The sequence below is a fragment of the Hordeum vulgare genome, chromosome 2H, assembly GCF_904849725.1.
Source record: "Hordeum vulgare subsp. vulgare chromosome 2H, MorexV3_pseudomolecules_assembly, whole genome shotgun sequence".
In the NCBI taxonomy this organism is placed as follows: domain Eukaryota; kingdom Viridiplantae; phylum Streptophyta; class Magnoliopsida; order Poales; family Poaceae; genus Hordeum; species Hordeum vulgare.
Window position 1 is genome coordinate 565,459,150 of NC_058519.1, and position 17,244 is coordinate 565,476,393.

At 46.2% G+C, this 17,244-nt stretch overlaps 1 protein-coding gene across 1 annotated transcript; it reads left to right on the top strand.

Moving 5' to 3' along the window:
- The first annotated feature begins 1,622 nt into the window (after positions 1-1,622).
- On the top strand, positions 1,623-2,930 carry LOC123427296 (cytosolic sulfotransferase 8-like). The gene has a single exon (XM_045111302.1). It carries the CDS (start codon positions 1,717-1,719, stop codon positions 2,734-2,736), a length of 1,020 nt encoding a protein of 339 aa, XP_044967237.1. The 5' UTR covers positions 1,623-1,716; the 3' UTR covers positions 2,737-2,930.
- The last annotated feature ends 14,314 nt before the right edge of the window (positions 2,931-17,244 follow it).

A 17,244-nucleotide genomic window follows, 5' to 3' on the forward strand; every position in this document is an offset into this window, starting at 1 on the left:
CCTCTAGATCGTATTTCTACGGAGCTCGGGCGGAGTCCTGCAGGAGTAGATCTTTCACCACCACCGGAGCGCCGTCACGCTGCCGGAGAACTCATCTACTTCTCCGTCTTGCTTGCCGGATCAAGAAGGTCGAGATCATCGTCGAGCTGTCTTGCTTGCCGGATCAAGAATGTCGAGATCATCGTCGAGCTGTACATGTGCTAGACGCGGAGGTGATGTTCGTTCGACACTAGATCGGAGCGGATCGTGGGACGGATCGCGGGACGGTTCGCGGGGCGAATCGAGGGACGTGATGATGTTCCACTACATGAACCGCGTTTCTTAACGCTTCCTGCTGTGCGATCTACAAGGGTACGTAGATCCAAATCTCCTCTCCTAGATGGACATCACCATGATAGGTCTTCGTGTGCGTAGGAAATTTTTTGTTTCCCATGCAACGTTCCCCAACAGCTTCCCCCCACGCGACTTGAGGGCGACATATTGCGCCTCGAACTTCTCCTCGTCTTTGATGACCCTAAAGCAATGGGAGAGGTTGAAGCACTTGCCATTGTATTGGACCTTGAATGCCTCCAAAGCTTGAAATGCCTACGAATGTATTTCATGCAAACATATCGGTATGCAAATGAACACACAAGCATAAAACTTGATGACATAAAAGAGGGCGGCTTGCTAGCATACCATGTCTTGCATGCCGATGCCACTCACGGGGCAGGCCTTGACGCTCTCAAGAGTGGCACAAAACTTATTGTACTCTTGTTGGATCACCCTCCATCGCTCCGAAATGGACACCCACCCGTGCGCGCTTACGATTTGGTACGGCAGAAACTTCTTGCGTTCATGAAACTCAAGGTGGACATGAATCCAAAACGTTGAATGCTTTTGTTCGGCGCCCGTCTTGGGGTCTTTCCCAATGTCTCTTTTCAACACTCGTAAAGAAGCTTGTCCTCGGCCGCCGTGTATGCCTTGGTCCGCTTGCTCTTGCGCTTCGGCTGCTTCGCCCAGGCGGCTTGGTTGGCGAGATCGTCCTCGAACAAAGGCTTCCCTTCGATGTCGCACTCGTCCTCTTCCTCTTGCCCGTAGTCCTTCAGAAACTCGTGGTCGGGTGGGAAGCGTCCAGGTCCATGCCGGCCTGATCACGCATGAAGGGCGCCTGATCTTGATCAAACGTGGACGACGTGAACGCCCCTCGATCGTCCGGACTTTGTGTCTCGTCGGGATCGTAGCCAGCGGCCGACGCACCACCCTCGAAGATCAAGTTCTGCATGTAGTCCTTGTCGTCGGCGGCCGGCATTTCGTCGAACAGGTTGCATGCGCCCGACAGCATGTCAGTTGGCATCTGCCGTGCACGTTTCCTCACGCCTCCGGATGACGAGCCACCGGCCAATGGTGTGGCGTTGAGGTCGATGGGCGCGGGCGTGGAAGACACCACCACGTTCACCTCTGGTGAGCACTCCCCGAAGAGGCGGGAAGCCTGCGTTGGACCGATTTTTGTGTCCTCGTCAACCTAAACGGACGCCAATGAATAAAATGAGTCCCCAAATTCATGAGTACAGTAGCGCACAAGATTTATCTTTATAAAATAATCACACAAAGAGCGAGCACGGTGAGCCACTGCCCACCATTACCACTAGGCTACAGCCTAGTCCTCGTCACTCGTCCATTATAAGATAAGATGCACCTTGTCCGGTTATCCGCCCGTACCTCAGCTGCCGTAAAATGTCCTCCCCCATCCCAGTCTTTCCGCCGCAAGAGGGCGACGCCGGAACCAACGAAGAGCTCTACGGCCAGTTCACCGAACTGGCGTCTTCCTGGCCATGCTTCCGAGGACTCTCGAGGGCGAACCAGCTCTACCGCCATGAGAACGGCTGGTACAGCACCCTGCCTCCGCTGGTCGGCGCCATGGTCGCCGACGCACGCTTCGCCGCGCGCCCCTCGGACATCGTCGTCGCCACGATGCCCAAGTCCGGCACGACGTGGATGAAGGCGCTCCTCTACTCCACGGTCCACCGGAGGGAGCACCCGGCGGCCGGCCCCGACCACCCTTTCAACTGCCTCGGGCCGCACGAGTGCATCCGCCACCTGGAGTACCAGATCTACACCCGCAACAGGGTCCCGGACCTCGACGGGCTACCTGACCCGAGGCTCTTCGCCACGCACGTCCCGTTCGCGTCGCTGCCGAGGTCCGTCGCCGCGTCGGGATGCAGGATCGTGTACGTGTGCCGGGACCCCAAGGACACGCTGATCTCGACGTGGAGCTTCGTGAACAAGTTCCGGGCCGAGGACGGGCTGGAGCCGATCTCGGTCGAGACCGCCGTCGGCTACTTCTGCGACGGCGTGTCGGCGTCCGGGCCCTACTGGGACCACGTCCTCGGGTACTGGCGCGCGCACTTGGCGAACCCCGCGCGGGTGCTCTTCTTCAGGTACGAGGAGATGAGCCGGGACCCTGCGGCGCACGTGCGGAGGCTGGCGGAGTTTGTTGGACGGCCGTTCAGCGTGGAAGAGGAGGAAGACGGCGCGGTGGACGCCATCGTCAAGCTGTGCTCGTTTGAGCACATGACTGGGCTCGAAGCGACCAAGAGCGGCAAGACGGAGCTTGTGTTGGGCGCCGTGGAGAACAGCTCGTTCTTCCGGCGCGGCCTGGTCGGGGATTGGGAGAACCATCTATCACCGGAGACAGCACGAAAGATTGACGCCATTACAGAGGCTAAGTTTAGGGGTCTCGGTCTCTCTGTCTAGGGAGCTAGGGCGTACTAGTACTCGATATCATGTGTCATTCAATATTCGCATACATACTACTGGAAGATTACACCAAGTGGGGCTTAGATAATATTGTGCCAGCATCACTGCTACCAGCCACATTTTTCCTTTGCATTCGAATAGAATAAGAATGTGTAGCATCCTGCATCCACGTGAATGTTTTGCTTATTGCACATTGTTTTGGGCACCCAATTCATTCATTATAATATAAGATATGGTAATCTAAAAAAAAGACATGGTTATATATTGTTGGGATATCCTCCTCATGTGGGCGGTAAGGAGATGACTATTTGAAGCCTCTTAGGCAGCTCAAAGAGGTACATAAGTCCACTACCCATTAAGATTATGACCTAGGGTCATTTTGGTCTTTACACATGAGTGGACGGGAATGTTTTACCCTTCATCCATCAGCCACCATAAAGTGTGACGAAAATCAGTTTAGTCTCCATTGAAGAAGAAGAGAGAAAACCAAGTGAGAAAGGGACGAAGAGGAAGATTGAAGGAAGAAGCAAAGGGAGCTCCTCCCCAAGGTTGTGTTCGTCCAGTTCCACTGCCTTGTCTCCTTCAAGCTCTGGTTCCACCATCTTTGCTGAGATTGTTTCAATCCCTAACTCTTGATCCCCAAATCATGTTGTGTTCATTCAAGATTTAGGAATCTTGATGTATGAGATCCTCTAGTGCTATCTAGAGAAGAACTTGTTGTATTCCACTTTTGATAATAGTGAAAGAGGATTTGGATGGCTTCGGCCTGTGGTTTTCCCCTCAAGTTGAGGGGCTTTTCACGTAAAAATCTGGTATCTCTTTGTTGATGCTTGTTGCTGTCTAGAAAGTTACTCCTACCCTAAGGCACTTGTTTGAGGAGGGTCTTGTTTTTGAGTAACATTTTTTCCCTTCATATATGTTGTTGCATATGTTTCCTTTCTTGCTAAGCAACAATCCTTGAGTTAGTACATGATGTGGTGATGAGATTACTTTGTTTCTGTTGTAGTTTTCAGTTAATCACAAGTGCATTTGTGTGCTAAATCCCATGAGGGGGGCATTAGAGTCTTGGTTGCTTAGAAGGTTGCCAATCCCAGTTGTTCGATTATTGCTGGAAGTGTTGCTCACAATGGCTTTGGAAGGAAGCGCCACCACAAGTGCCATGATAAAACTTGATTCTTCCAATTACTCATTATGGAAGCCCATGATGGAAGACATCCTTTATTGCAAGGATTTGTATGCGCCAATTGTGGAAGACAAGATACCCACAGATGTCACGAAAGAAGAATGGAGAGTGCTGCACAGAAAGGTAGTAGGTATGATTGGGTTGTACATCAACGACATTATATTCCACCATGTTGCAGATGACACAAATGCGTATGAGATGTGGCAGAAGTTGGAGTCTATGTATGAGAGGAAGACATCAATGAACAGGGCCTTGGTGATCAAAATACTTGCAAAGCTTGAGTATCGAGATTGCACAAGTGTGATTGAGCACTTGAATGTCTTTCAATGCCATAAAAATCAACTTTCTACCATGAATATTAACTTTGAGGATGAGGTGCAAGCATTGTTGCTGCTCAGTTCCATGTCTGATACTTGGAACATGCTTGTTTTGTCACTTAGCAATTTACCTCCAGATGAGAAGCTGACTTTGGAAATGGTGAAGAACAATATGCTGACTGAAGAAGCTGGAAACAAGGAAAAGGGTGATACCTCTTCTTCTGATGCATATGTGGCTGAAACCCATGGAAGAATGAGAGTCGTGGATGCGGCAATACCTGATTTCAGCAAGGCTGAAATAAATCGAGGGGGAGATCAAAGTCAAAACGGAGAAAATATATTACTTGCTTTCATTGGGACAATCCAGGACACATAAAAAGAGAGTGCAAGAAGTACAAAATAGAGCTTGCAGAGATCAAACTTGCAAAGAAACCGAGCAAAAGGTTGAGAGCAGCTCGACCATGACTGCAACAAATGAGGACTATCTAGTCATTGAAGATGATGAGTGCTATAGTGATGTTCATGATGATGCCATGAGTTGGGTTGTGGATTTAGGTGCGCCCTTCCACATCGCATCACACACGGAGTATTTCACATATTACGCTTGTGGTGTTACTAGCCAAGTGAGGATAGGAAATAGCGGTTTGTCAACAATTTTTGGAAGGGCTCTATATGCATTGAAACAAACACATGTTGAAGGTTGGTGCTCGATGATGTGAGGTATGTTCCCGACATAAGGCTGAATTTATTGTCAGCTTGATGATATCAAACATCCTAGTTATTTTGGTGAAGGAAAGTGGAACCTCACCAGATTCTCTTTGATCGTGGCTCGAGGAAGTATGCAAGCTAATCTTTGTATGACTAAAACCAAGTTGTGCAATGAGGTGTTGAACATTGCTGAAAAGACACTTGGGTCGAATTATGGCATAACAGGATTGTGCATATGAGTGAGAAGGGCATGCATGCTCTTGCTCGCATAGAGTATGATACGTCTCCATCATATCTACTTTCCCTAACGCTTTTGCTCTTGTTTTGGATTCTAATTTGCATGATTTGAATGAAACTAACCCGGACTCACGCTGTTTTCACCAGAACTACCATGATGTTTTTTGTGTGCAGAAATAGAAGTCCTCGGAATTGGACGAAACTTTCTGGAGATTTTTAATGGAATAAAAGAAAAATAATGGAACCAAGACCCACTGGAGGGAGGGGGTGTCAAGCGCCCACTAGGCACGAGGACGCGCCACCCCCTCCTAGCGCACCCTGGTGGGTAGTGGGGCCCTCAGGGCTCCACTGACCCTAATGTTAGCACTATAAAATCATGTTTTTGGAGAACAAAATAAGGGAGGAAGTTTCATCGCGTTTCAAGATACGAAGCCGCCGCCATCTCCTGTTCTTCATGAGGAGGCAAGATCCGGAGTCCGTTTGGGGCTCCGGAGATGGGAATCTTCATACTTCGTCATCACCAACCCTCATTCATCGCCAATTACATGATGCTCCCCACCGGGAGTGCGTAATTCCTTCATAGGCTCGCTGGTCGGTGAGGAGTTGGATGAGATTCATCATGTAATCGATTTAGTTTTGTTAGGGCTTGATCCCTAGTATCCACTATGTTCGGAGATTGATGTTGCTATGACTTTGCCATGCTTAATGCTTGTCACTAGGGCCCAAGTGTCATGATTTAAGATCTGAACCATTTATGTTTTCACTATTATATCTATGCTCTTGATCCAATCTTGAAAGGTATATGCACCTACTACGTGTTAGGGTTCGCATACCCCTAGAGTGACAATAATTGGGATTCTTTCCGGTGATTACCATATTATGAGGAGTCCATGTATTCACCATGTGTTAATTCTTTGTTCCGGTTCTCTATTAAAAGGAGGCCTTAATATCCCTTAGTTTCCTTATGGACCCCGCTGCCACGGAGGGTAGGACAAAAGATGGCACACAAGTTCTTTTCTATAAGCACGTATGGCTATTTGCGGAATACATGCCTATAGTATATCGATGAACGAGAGCTAGTTCTGTGTCGCCCTAGGTTATGACTGGTACATGATGAGTATTATCCAACAATATCATAGATCCAATGCTTACAAGTTTTCCACATATTGTTCTTGCTAAGTTACTACTGTTGCTACTCCTGTTACAACTGCTATCATTGTTACCATTACTATTGCTACTATTACCAATGCTACCAAAACTATCATATTACTATGCTACTCATCACTGTACTGCAGATACTAAATCTCCAAGTCTGGTTGGATTGACAACTCAGCTGCTAATACCTGCAAATATTCTTTGTCTCCCCTTGTGTCGAATCTATATATTTTGGTTGAATACTCTACCCCCGAAACTATTGCGATCCTATATACTTATGGGTTATCAGAGTACCTCCCCGAGTTGAAAGGTATATCCTTAAAGCTCTGTGCACATTGTATTGCTAGAAAACAACATAGGGTTGCATTTCATACACTCCCTCCACATCGTGTAGAAAATGTTCTTATATTGGGCACACTGATGTTTGCTTCATGACTGAAAAATCTCATGGTGGAGCATTATACTTTGTGACTTTTATTGATGACCATTCCATAAAGGTTTTTGTGTATGTGATGAAACACAAATACCATATGCTTGAAGCCTTCAAGGAGTTCCATGCCAAAGTTGAGATAGAAACTGATAGAAAAATGAAGCGTGTGAGATAAGATAATGGTGGTGAATACCGAAGTCCTTTTGAAAGTTATTGCAAACAACTATGGCATCAGGCTTGAGAAGAGTCCACCAAAAACAGTTGAGCTCAATGGTCTTGCACACAGAATGAATAGGACACTCACATAGAGGGTCATAGATATTCTCTCTCATGCTCATTCTCCTAATTCATTTTGGATGGAAGCATTAATGAATGCTATGTATGTGGTTAACATATCTCCCTCAGCTTCCCTTGAAGGTGATATTCCTTAGAGAGTTTGGTTAGGGAAGGAGGTATCATGCACACACTTGAAGGTTTTTGGTTAAAGGGCATTTGTACATGTCCCAAGAGACGAGAGATCCAAGCTTGATTGCAATGCAAAGCAATGCATCTACCTCAGCCAACCAAGTGAAAAGTTCGGCTAGAGGTTGTGGGATCCAACCAATAGGAAGATTATGAGAAGACGAGTTGTGGTGTTCATTGAAGATGAGACAATAAAAGATATTATGAAGCTAGAGAAGCCAAGGAACACAACTCAGATTGACATGGACCCAATCTGTCCTCCTCTCGTGCATGACAATCATGGGGGAGATGATGACAATGAATATAGTGGAGAGGAAACTGACCAAGCAGCCCAAAAGTGACGATGATGAAGAAGTTGGTAATAATGATGCCAATGAAAATCCACCTTATTCACCACCAGTGTAGCAACAAAGAATAAGTGAAAGAGGTTGCATACCTTATTCTAAGTATCCAACACATCAATATGTTATGATGACCGATGCAGGGGAGCCCTCACGCTATGAGGAGGCAATGTCTGATGAGAACAAGGATGAATGGTGAGAAGCCATGTAGTATGATATGAAATCCCTTTATGAGAATGGTAGTTTTGAGTTGGTAAATCTGCCAAAGGGCAAGAAAGCACTCAAGAACAAGTGGGTGTACAGAGTGAATACTGAAGAAAACACCTCACATCCAAGGTACAAGGCCAGGTTGGTTGTGAAAGGATTCAGTCAAAAAAGGGCATTGATTATGATGTGATATTCTCTCCGGTGGTCAAGATGTCTTTGATCTGAGTTGTGCTTAGGATGGCTGCCACCATGGACATGGAAATCGAACAACTTGATGTGAATATAACACTCTTGCATGGTGACCTAGAGGAGGAGATATACATGGAGCAGACAGAGGGATTCATGTTTGCAGGCAAGGCGCACTTAGAATGAAGAAAACCTTGTATGGCTTGAAGCAAGCTCATCGATAGTGGTACAAGAAGTTGAGTCTTTTATGACTGGGCTTGGTTACCATAAAGCACAACCTGATTATTGTGTCTTTATGAAGCGGTACGCCGAGGGTGACTTTAATATTCTCTAGTTGTATGTTGATGATATGTTGATTGTTGGAAGTGGCACAAAGAGTATTAAGTAAATCATTTTTTCATGAAGGATTTAGGACCAGCTAAGAAAATACTTGACATGAAGATCTCCTATGATAGATCAAAGAAGCTGATTTGGCTCTCACAAAAAAGATACATTGAGAAGGCATTTAAACAGTTCAACATGAAAGATGCAAAATATGTTATCTCTTTGCTTGCAGGCTATCAAAACAGTGTCCTACAAGTAAGAAGGAGAAAGAAGAAATGAAAAAAGTATGTTACCAATCTGTTGTGGGCAGTTTGATGTATGCTAGGATATGCACTAGGCCTGATATTTCCTATATGTAGTTGGAGTTGTTAGCCGGTTCATGACAAATCCACGTAAAGCTCACTAGGAAGCAGTGGACTATATTCTCGTGTCTCAAGGGAACTTCCACGTCTTGTCTATGCTTTAGAAGCGGTGATCCTGTACTGCAGGACTATATTGATGCAGATTATGCAGGTGACAAGGGTCATAGGAAGTCCACATCTCGATACCTCATGACTTATGGAGGGGGAGTAGTGTCAGGGCAATCAAGATTGCAGAAATGTGTTTCGACATTAACTACAAAATCTGAGTACATGTTTATGCTCGCAAGGAAGTTTTGTGGATGAATAATTTCTTCCAAGAGATCGACATGAAACAAGAGAAGTATGTTCTATTTTGTGAGAGTAATAGTGCTATTCATCTTGCCAAGAATTCAAGCTATCACTCTCGAACCAAGCACATTGATGTGAGGTATGATTGGATTTGAGATGTTGTGAGTTCCAAGTTGCTGAAACTTGGAAGATCCATACAAATGATAATTATTCGGATATGATGGCCAAGATATTGCCAAATGAAAAGCTACAAGCATGATACAAGGTAGCGGGCATGGTAGTGCCCCTCTCATAAGTCAGAGGGGGAGAATTGTTGGGATATCCTCCTCAGTTGACTTGTAAGCTAGGACGAGGTGGTCCTAACATGGCTCGAGGGGGCTTTCCTGCTGGACATAGCGACAACCCTAGTGCCAGCCGCGGAGACCACATGGCTAACGGCGGTCGCGGTACTGGTGTGCCTTGTGTCGCCTTTGGTGCTTGCAGGAGAGGTGGCCCTAGTGCTGGCCACACAGAGGAGATAGCCTATGACTTTCGAGATGGAGGAAACAAACGCTTTGAGTATGAATCATCCATCCATGGGGGACGTGGATACGAGGGAACCGGTGGCAGGGTTTGGATGATCGCGATTTTCACCCACCACCCAAGAATTTTCGTTGAAGGTGTGTCCGGGACGTAGTTTTGGTTTCATGCCACTGGTGGACGAGGCGGGGTAGGGAGGCACTTTGGGCGTATCCTACCTCCAAGGAAAACAACGACGGTCGATCCTAAATCTGCTGCTCCTACAGCCGAGGCTAAGGCCGTGGACAACACATCTCAGGATTCATGGGTTGCACCGGTTTGGACAATGCTACCGAAGGTAGCGGTTCCGGATGTGATGGCCTTGGATACCGTGACTATGCCCGCTACCGGTTCTATGGACAATAGGGACGCTGCGAGCAAGAAAGGAAGTGACAAAGTTGATAACGTACATGCTAGTAAGGCCGCACAAAAGAAAGAGAAAATGTGCTGCTACATATGTGGAGAACAAGGTCATTTTGCGACTGACTGCATGGCAGAATTATGTGTCATATGCGTGAAACCTAGACACAGGTATGATGAGTGCCCATTGTTGCTCGCACGTAAACCTAGTGTGACGATCTATTGATCCAGTGATAAGAGACTTATGATTTCTGAGACTCCTCATGTGGTCTCAGAGAGGCGTCACTCGACATTCTGTGTTGGAAATATGCCCTAGAGGCAATGAGAAAATAGTTATTATTATATTTCCTGTTTGAAGATAATCGTTTATTATCCATGCTATAATTGTATTGAATGAAAGCAGAAATGCATGTGTGGATATATAGACAAAACAATGTCCCTAGTAAGCCTCTAGTTAACTAGCCAGTTGATCAAGGATGGTTAAGGTTTTCTGACCATATGCAAGTGTTGTCACTTGATGACTGGATCACATCATTGGGAGAATGATGTGATGGACAAGACCCAAACTATAAACGTAGCATGTGATTGTGTCATTTTGTTGCTATTGTTTTCTGTGTGTCAAGTATTCATTCCTATGACCATGAGATCATGTAACTCACTGACACCGGAGGAATACCTTGTGTGTATCAAACGTCTCAATGTTACTGGGTGACTATAAAGGTGCTCTACAGGTATCTCTGAAGGTGTTCGTTGAGTTAGCATGGATCAAGACTGGGATTTGTCACTCCGTGTGACAGAGAGGTATCTCGGGGCCCATTCGGTAATACAACATCACATATAAGCCTTGCATGCAATGTGACTAAAGTGTTAGTCACGGGATCTTGTATTACGGAACGAGTAAAGAGACTTGCCGGTAACGAGATTGAAATAGGTATAGGGATACCGATGATCAAATCTCGGGCAAGTAACATACCGAAGGACAAAGGGAATGATATACGAGATTATATGAATCCTTGGCACAGAGGTTCAACCGATAAGATCTTCGTAGAATATGTAGGATCCAATATAGACATCCAGGTCCCATTGTTGGATATTGACCGGGGAGTGTCTCGGGTCATGTCTGCATAGTTCTCGAACCCGCAGGGTCTGCACACTTAAAGTTCAGTGACATTTTGATATAGTTGAGTTATAGGTGTTGTTGACCGAAGGTTTGTTCTGAGTCCCGGATGAGATCACAAATGTCATGAGGGTTTCCGGAATGGTCCGTAAACGAAGATTGATATATATGATTGTTTCATTTGGCATCCGAAAAGATTTCGGGCATTACTGACAGTGTACTGGGAGTGACGAATGGGTTCCGGGTTTTTACCGGGAGGGACCCACCCACCCGGGAATGAACCTAATAGCCCATGGGTGGCGCACCATCCCTTAGGGGGCTGGTGAGGCCAGCCCAAGTGGACTATTTGGGCTAAGGGAAAAAATCAAGGAGAAAAAAGGGAGGTGGGAAGGAAGGAAGGGACCCCTCCTTCCCCAAACCGAATTGGAGTTGGAGTCCCTCCTCTCCCACTTTGGCCGATGCCGTAGGGGCTCCCTTGAGCCCCAAGGCTATCCCCTCCCCCTCCTATATATACTAGAGGTTTTAGAGTTTTTGAGACACAACTTTTGCCACGTGCAACCCCAAACCTCTACTTCGTAGTTCTTCCTCTAGATCGGTTTTCTGCGGAGCTCGGGCAGAGCCCTGCAGGAATAGATCATCACCATCACCGGAGCACCGCCACGCTGCCGGAGAAATCATCTACTTCCCCGTATCACTTGCTGGATCAAGAATATGGAGATCGTCATCTAGCTGTACGTGTGCTGAACGCGGAGGTGGCGTCCGTTCGGTGCTAGATCGGGACGGATCGTGGGACGACGTTGATTTGAATCACGAAGCTGTTCCACTACATCAACCGCATTTCTTAATGCTTCCCGCTTTGCGATCTACAAGGGTATGTGGATCCGATCTCCCTCTCGTAGATGAACATCACCATGATAGGTCTTCGTGTGCGTAGGAAATTTTTTGTTTCCCATGCAACGTTCCCCAACAGTGGCATCATGAGCTAGGTTCATGCGTAGATGTAATCTCGAGTAGAACACAAAAGTTTTTGTGGGCGTTGATGTTCGACTTGCTGCCCTCCTTAGTCTTTTCTCGATTCGGCAGTATTGTTGGATTGAAGCGGCCCGGACCAACCTTACTCGTATGCTTACGAGAGACCGGTTCCATTGACTAACATGCAACTAGTTGCATAAAGATGACTGGCGGGTGTCAGTTCCTTCAACTTTAGTTGAATTGGATTTGACCGAGGCGGTCCTCGGAGAGAGGTTAAATAGAAATTTTCACATCTCCGTTGTGGTTTTGCGTAAGTAAGATGCGATCATACTAGATACCCATAGCAGCCACGTAAAACATGCAACAACAAATTAGAGGACGTCTAACTTGTTTTTGTAGGGTATATGCATGGGATGTGATATGGCCAAAGACATGATGTGATATATTGTATGTATGAGATGATCATGTTGTAATAGTTAAATATCGACTTGCACGTCGATGCTACGACAACCGGCAAGAGCCATAGGGTTGTCTTTAAACTAACCTTTATGTTTGCAGATGCGTTTACTATATTGCTAGGTTGTAGCTTTAGTAGTAATAGCATAGATAGCATGACAACCTCCATGGCGACACGATGATGGAGATCATGGTGTGGTGCCGGTGATGATGAAGATCATGCCGGTGCTTTGGTGATGGAGATCAAGAAGCACAAGACCATGGCCATATCATGTCACTTCTGAATTGCATGTGATGTTAATCCTTTTATGCACCTTATCTTGCTTAGAACGACGGTAGCATTATAAGGTGATCCCTCACTAAAATTTCAAGATAAAATTGAGTTCTCCCCGACTGTGCACCGTTGCACAGTTCGTCGTTTCGAGAAACCACGTGATGATCGGGTGTGATAGACTCAACGTTCACATACAACGGGTGCAAAGCAGTTGCACACGCGGAACACTCGGGTTAAACTTGACGAGCCTAGCATGTGCAGACATGGACTCGGAACAAAGAGACCGAAAGGTCGAGCATGAACCGTATAGTAAGATATGATTAACATAGAGATGTTTACCACTGAGACTATACTCAACTCACGTGATGACCGGACTTGAGTTAGTGAATTTGGATCATGCCACACTCAAGTAACTAGAGGGATGTCTATTTTTGTGGGAGTTTATTAGTAATTTGATTAGCTAAACTCTAATTGTCTTGAACATAGTCTAAGTCCACTTTGCAATATTTTATGTTGTAGATCAATGGCTCACGCAGTAGCAACCCTGAATTTCAATACGTTCCTAGAGAAAGCTAAGCTGAAAGTTGATGGTAGCAACTTTGTAGACTGGGCTCGTAATCTAAGTCTCATCCTACAAGATAGTAAAAAGAATTATGTCCTTGATGCAGCGCTAGGAGATGAACCACCCGCTACGTCTGATCAAGATGTTTTGAACGCTTGGCAAGCATGTAAGGAGGACTACTCAGTAGTTCAATATGCAGACTTGTATGGCTTAGAACCGGGACTTCAACGATGCTTTGAACGTCATGGAGCATATGAGATGTTCCAGGAGTTAAAGTTTATCTTTCAAAAGAATGCCTGGATCGAGAGGTATGACACCTGTGATAAATTCTATGCTTGCAAAATGGAGGAGAATTCGTCTGTCATTGAACATGTGCTCAAAATGTGTGGGTACTCAAACCGTCTAGCTGAGGTGGGGATTGAACTCCCGCAAGAGGCTATCACTGACATAATTCTTCAATCACTGCCACCTAGCTACTAGAGCTTTGCGTTGAACTATAACATGCAAGGGATGAATAAGTCAACCGACGAGTTATTTGCGATGCTGAAAGTCGCAGAGTCAGATCTCCAGGAAGAACATCGATGGTGAATAAGACCACTGGTTTCAAGAAAAGCAGCAAAAACAAGAAGGGTAACTCCAAGAAGAGTGGCAAATCTGTTGCTCCTCCGACGAAGAAACCCAAGGTTGGACCTAAGCCGGAAACCGAGTGCTATTATTGCAAGGGGATGGGTCACTGGAAGTGCAACTGCCCCAAGTATTTGGCTGATAAGAAAGCGGCCAACGCCAAACCAGGTATATGTGATATACATGTTATTGATGTGTACCTAACCAACTCTCGTAGTAGTGCCTGGGTATTTGATACAGGTTCTGTTGCTCATATTTGCAACTCGAAGCAGGAACTGCGGAATAAACGAAGGCTGGCGAAGGATCAAGTGATGATGCGCGTGGGAAATGGTTCCAAGGTTGATGCAATCACCGTCGGCATAGTCTCACTTCAGTTACCATGAGGATTAGTTATGAACTTAAATAATTGTTATTTAGTGCCTGCGTTAAACATGAACATTATATCTGGATCTTGTTTATTGCGAGACGGTTACTCATTTAAGTCAGAGAATAATGGTTGTTCTATTTTTATGAGTCATATCTTTTATGGTCATGCACCCAATGTGAGGGGTTTGTTCATATTGAACCTTGATTGTGATGACACACATATCCATAACATTGAGACCAAAAGATGTAGAATTAACAATGATAGCGCCACCTTTTTGTGGCACTGCCGCTTAGGTCATATTGGTGTAAAGCGCATGAAGAAACTCCATGCTGATGGACTTTTGGAGTCACTTGATTTCAAATCACTTGACACGTGCGAACCATGCCTCATGGGAAGATGACTAAGACTCCGCTCTCCGGAACAATGGAGCGTGCAAGTGACTTGTTGGAGATCCTACATACTGATGTGTGTGGTCCAATGAGTGTGGAGGCGCGCGGCAGATATCGTTATTTTCTCACCTTCACTGATGATTTGAGTAGGTATGGATATATCTACTTCATGAAGCACAAGTCTGAAACGTTTGAAAAGTTCAAGCAATATCAGAGTGAAGTGGAAAATCATCGTAAGAAGAAGATCAAGTTCCTACGATCTGATCGAGGGGGCAAATATCTGAGTTTCGAGTTTGGTGCTCACTTAAGACAATGCGGAATCATTTCACAGTTGACACTGCCTGGAACACCACAGTGTAATGGTGTGTCTGAACGTCGTAATCGTACTTTGTTAGATATGGTGCGATCTATGATGTCTCTTACCGACTTGCAATTATTGTTTTGGGGTTATGCATTAGAGATAGCTGCATTCACTTTAATCGGGCACCATCAAAATCCGTTAAGACGACACCATATGAGCTATGGCATGGCAAGAGGCCAAAGTTGTCATTTCTTAAAGTTTGGGGATGCGATGCTTATGTCAAAAAGCTACAGCCTGAAAAGCTGGAACCCAAAGCGGAGAAGTGCGTCTTCATAGGTTACTCAAAAGAGACGGTTGGGTATACCTTCTATCTCAGATCCGAGGGCAAAGTGTTTGTTGCTAAGAATGAAGCTTTTCTTGAGAAAGAGTTTCTCTCGAAAGAATTGACTGGGAGGAAGATACAACTTGATGAGGTTTTGGAACCTCTGCTCCCTCTAGATGGTGGCGCAGGGCAGATGTAAATCTATGTCGAGGCAACACTGGTTGAGGAGGAAGCTAATGATGATGATCATGAGGCTTCAGATCAAGTTACTATCAGACCTCGCAGGTCGACAAGATCACATACTGCTCCTGAGTGGTACGGGAATCCTATATTATCTATCATGTTGTTAGACAATAGTGAGCCTACGAATTATGAAGAAGCAATGGTGGGTCCAAATTCCAACAAATGGTTAGAGGCCATGAAGTCCGAGATAGGATCTATGTATGCAAACAAAGTGTGTACTTTGGAAGTATTACCTGAAGGTCGCAAGGTTATTTAGAACAAATGGATCTTTAAGAAGAAGACGAACGCGGACAATGTTGGGGATATTACCTGCGGTATGACGCGCCCTATTGGGCCAGGTGAGGAAAGCGACGACTCATACATACATGGTTAGTGTAAGCCTTGGCCCAGGCCTGAGGCATGTTGAGAGATCTTCGTTAGAAGGCTAACAGGGCCCACGAGCCGGATGGTGGTTCAAGAGTGATGAAGAAGATAAGTCGCCAAGGAGGTTTCCTGGCTTGGCAAACACGGCGACTTAGAGATATGGAAGGCCACGATTTGTAACGTGACCAGGACTTCTGTAAACCCTAGGGCCTCGACCTGTATATAAAGGCGAGTCTCTGGGGCAGATAGATTAAGTTAGAAATCATCGAGAGATAGGTCACGCGAGTCACGCCCTCCTTGTAATCGAATCCATCATCAATATACACAAAGCAGGACATAGGCTTTTACCTCCACACGAGGGGCCGAACCTGGGTAAATCTGAGTCTCGCTTCCGCTCACCCCCTTTGAGTCGCCACCAAGGTGCGATGGCTCCTTCACTAAGTCCTTTCACGAGGACATCTGCCGTGAAAAAACCACGACTGTTGGTGCCCACCATGGGGCTAGCGCACGGTGGAGTTGAGTTCTCAAAGGGAGCCCTTCCCGGGTCAGGAGGCTACGCGGTTGGCATCATGACGAAAAGCCGCCACGGAAAATACTACATCTACAACTCGCAGTGGGGGCCTGAAGCCGATTCAATCGAATCTGGATACATGGTCCCCTTCGGCAAGATCCATGTCTTCATCGGCAAGTTTGAGGCGCCCGTACCTGAGCCGGATACCTTCACCGACATCCTCGAGCCGGCCCGGTACGCCCATCCCATCAAACATCAGGCCAGCAGACGCCACGCTTTTGTTGGTTTTACGCAGGGAACCGACCTACCTGACGAGCCGGTAATCCAGGAGATCACCCCCGTCAACTCAGACGACGAGTCAACCATGGGCGACACAGATTCAATCCACCCTCTCTACGAGGGACAACTCGGAGGGTTATCGCAAGCAACAAAGTCGGAGGACTTCACGGGACCGCATCGACAAGTCGCCATCTAGATGGCGGGGGCGGCACAGTGATGTTTGTTGTGTACCCTTGGCAATTGTGCCAGAAATACTCCTACTACGGCACGTTGGTATTCCATCGAAGCGGAAAGGGTGATGTAGCACAGCGACGGTAAGTATTTCCCTCAGTTTGAGAACCAAGGTATCAATCCGGCGGAAGAGTATCTCACCAACCTGCACAAACACAAAACCTTGCACCCAACGCTATGAAGGGGTTGTCAATCCCTTATAGATTGTTTGCCAAGTGAGAACTGAAAGTAATAAAGTAACAAAACAAAGTAAAATCAGAGTTGTAAACGATGGATGTGAATAGACCCGGGGGTCGTAGTGTTTACTAGTGGCTTCTCTCATGAAAGCAAGTACACGGTGGGTGAACAAATTACTGCCGAGCAATTGATAGAACTA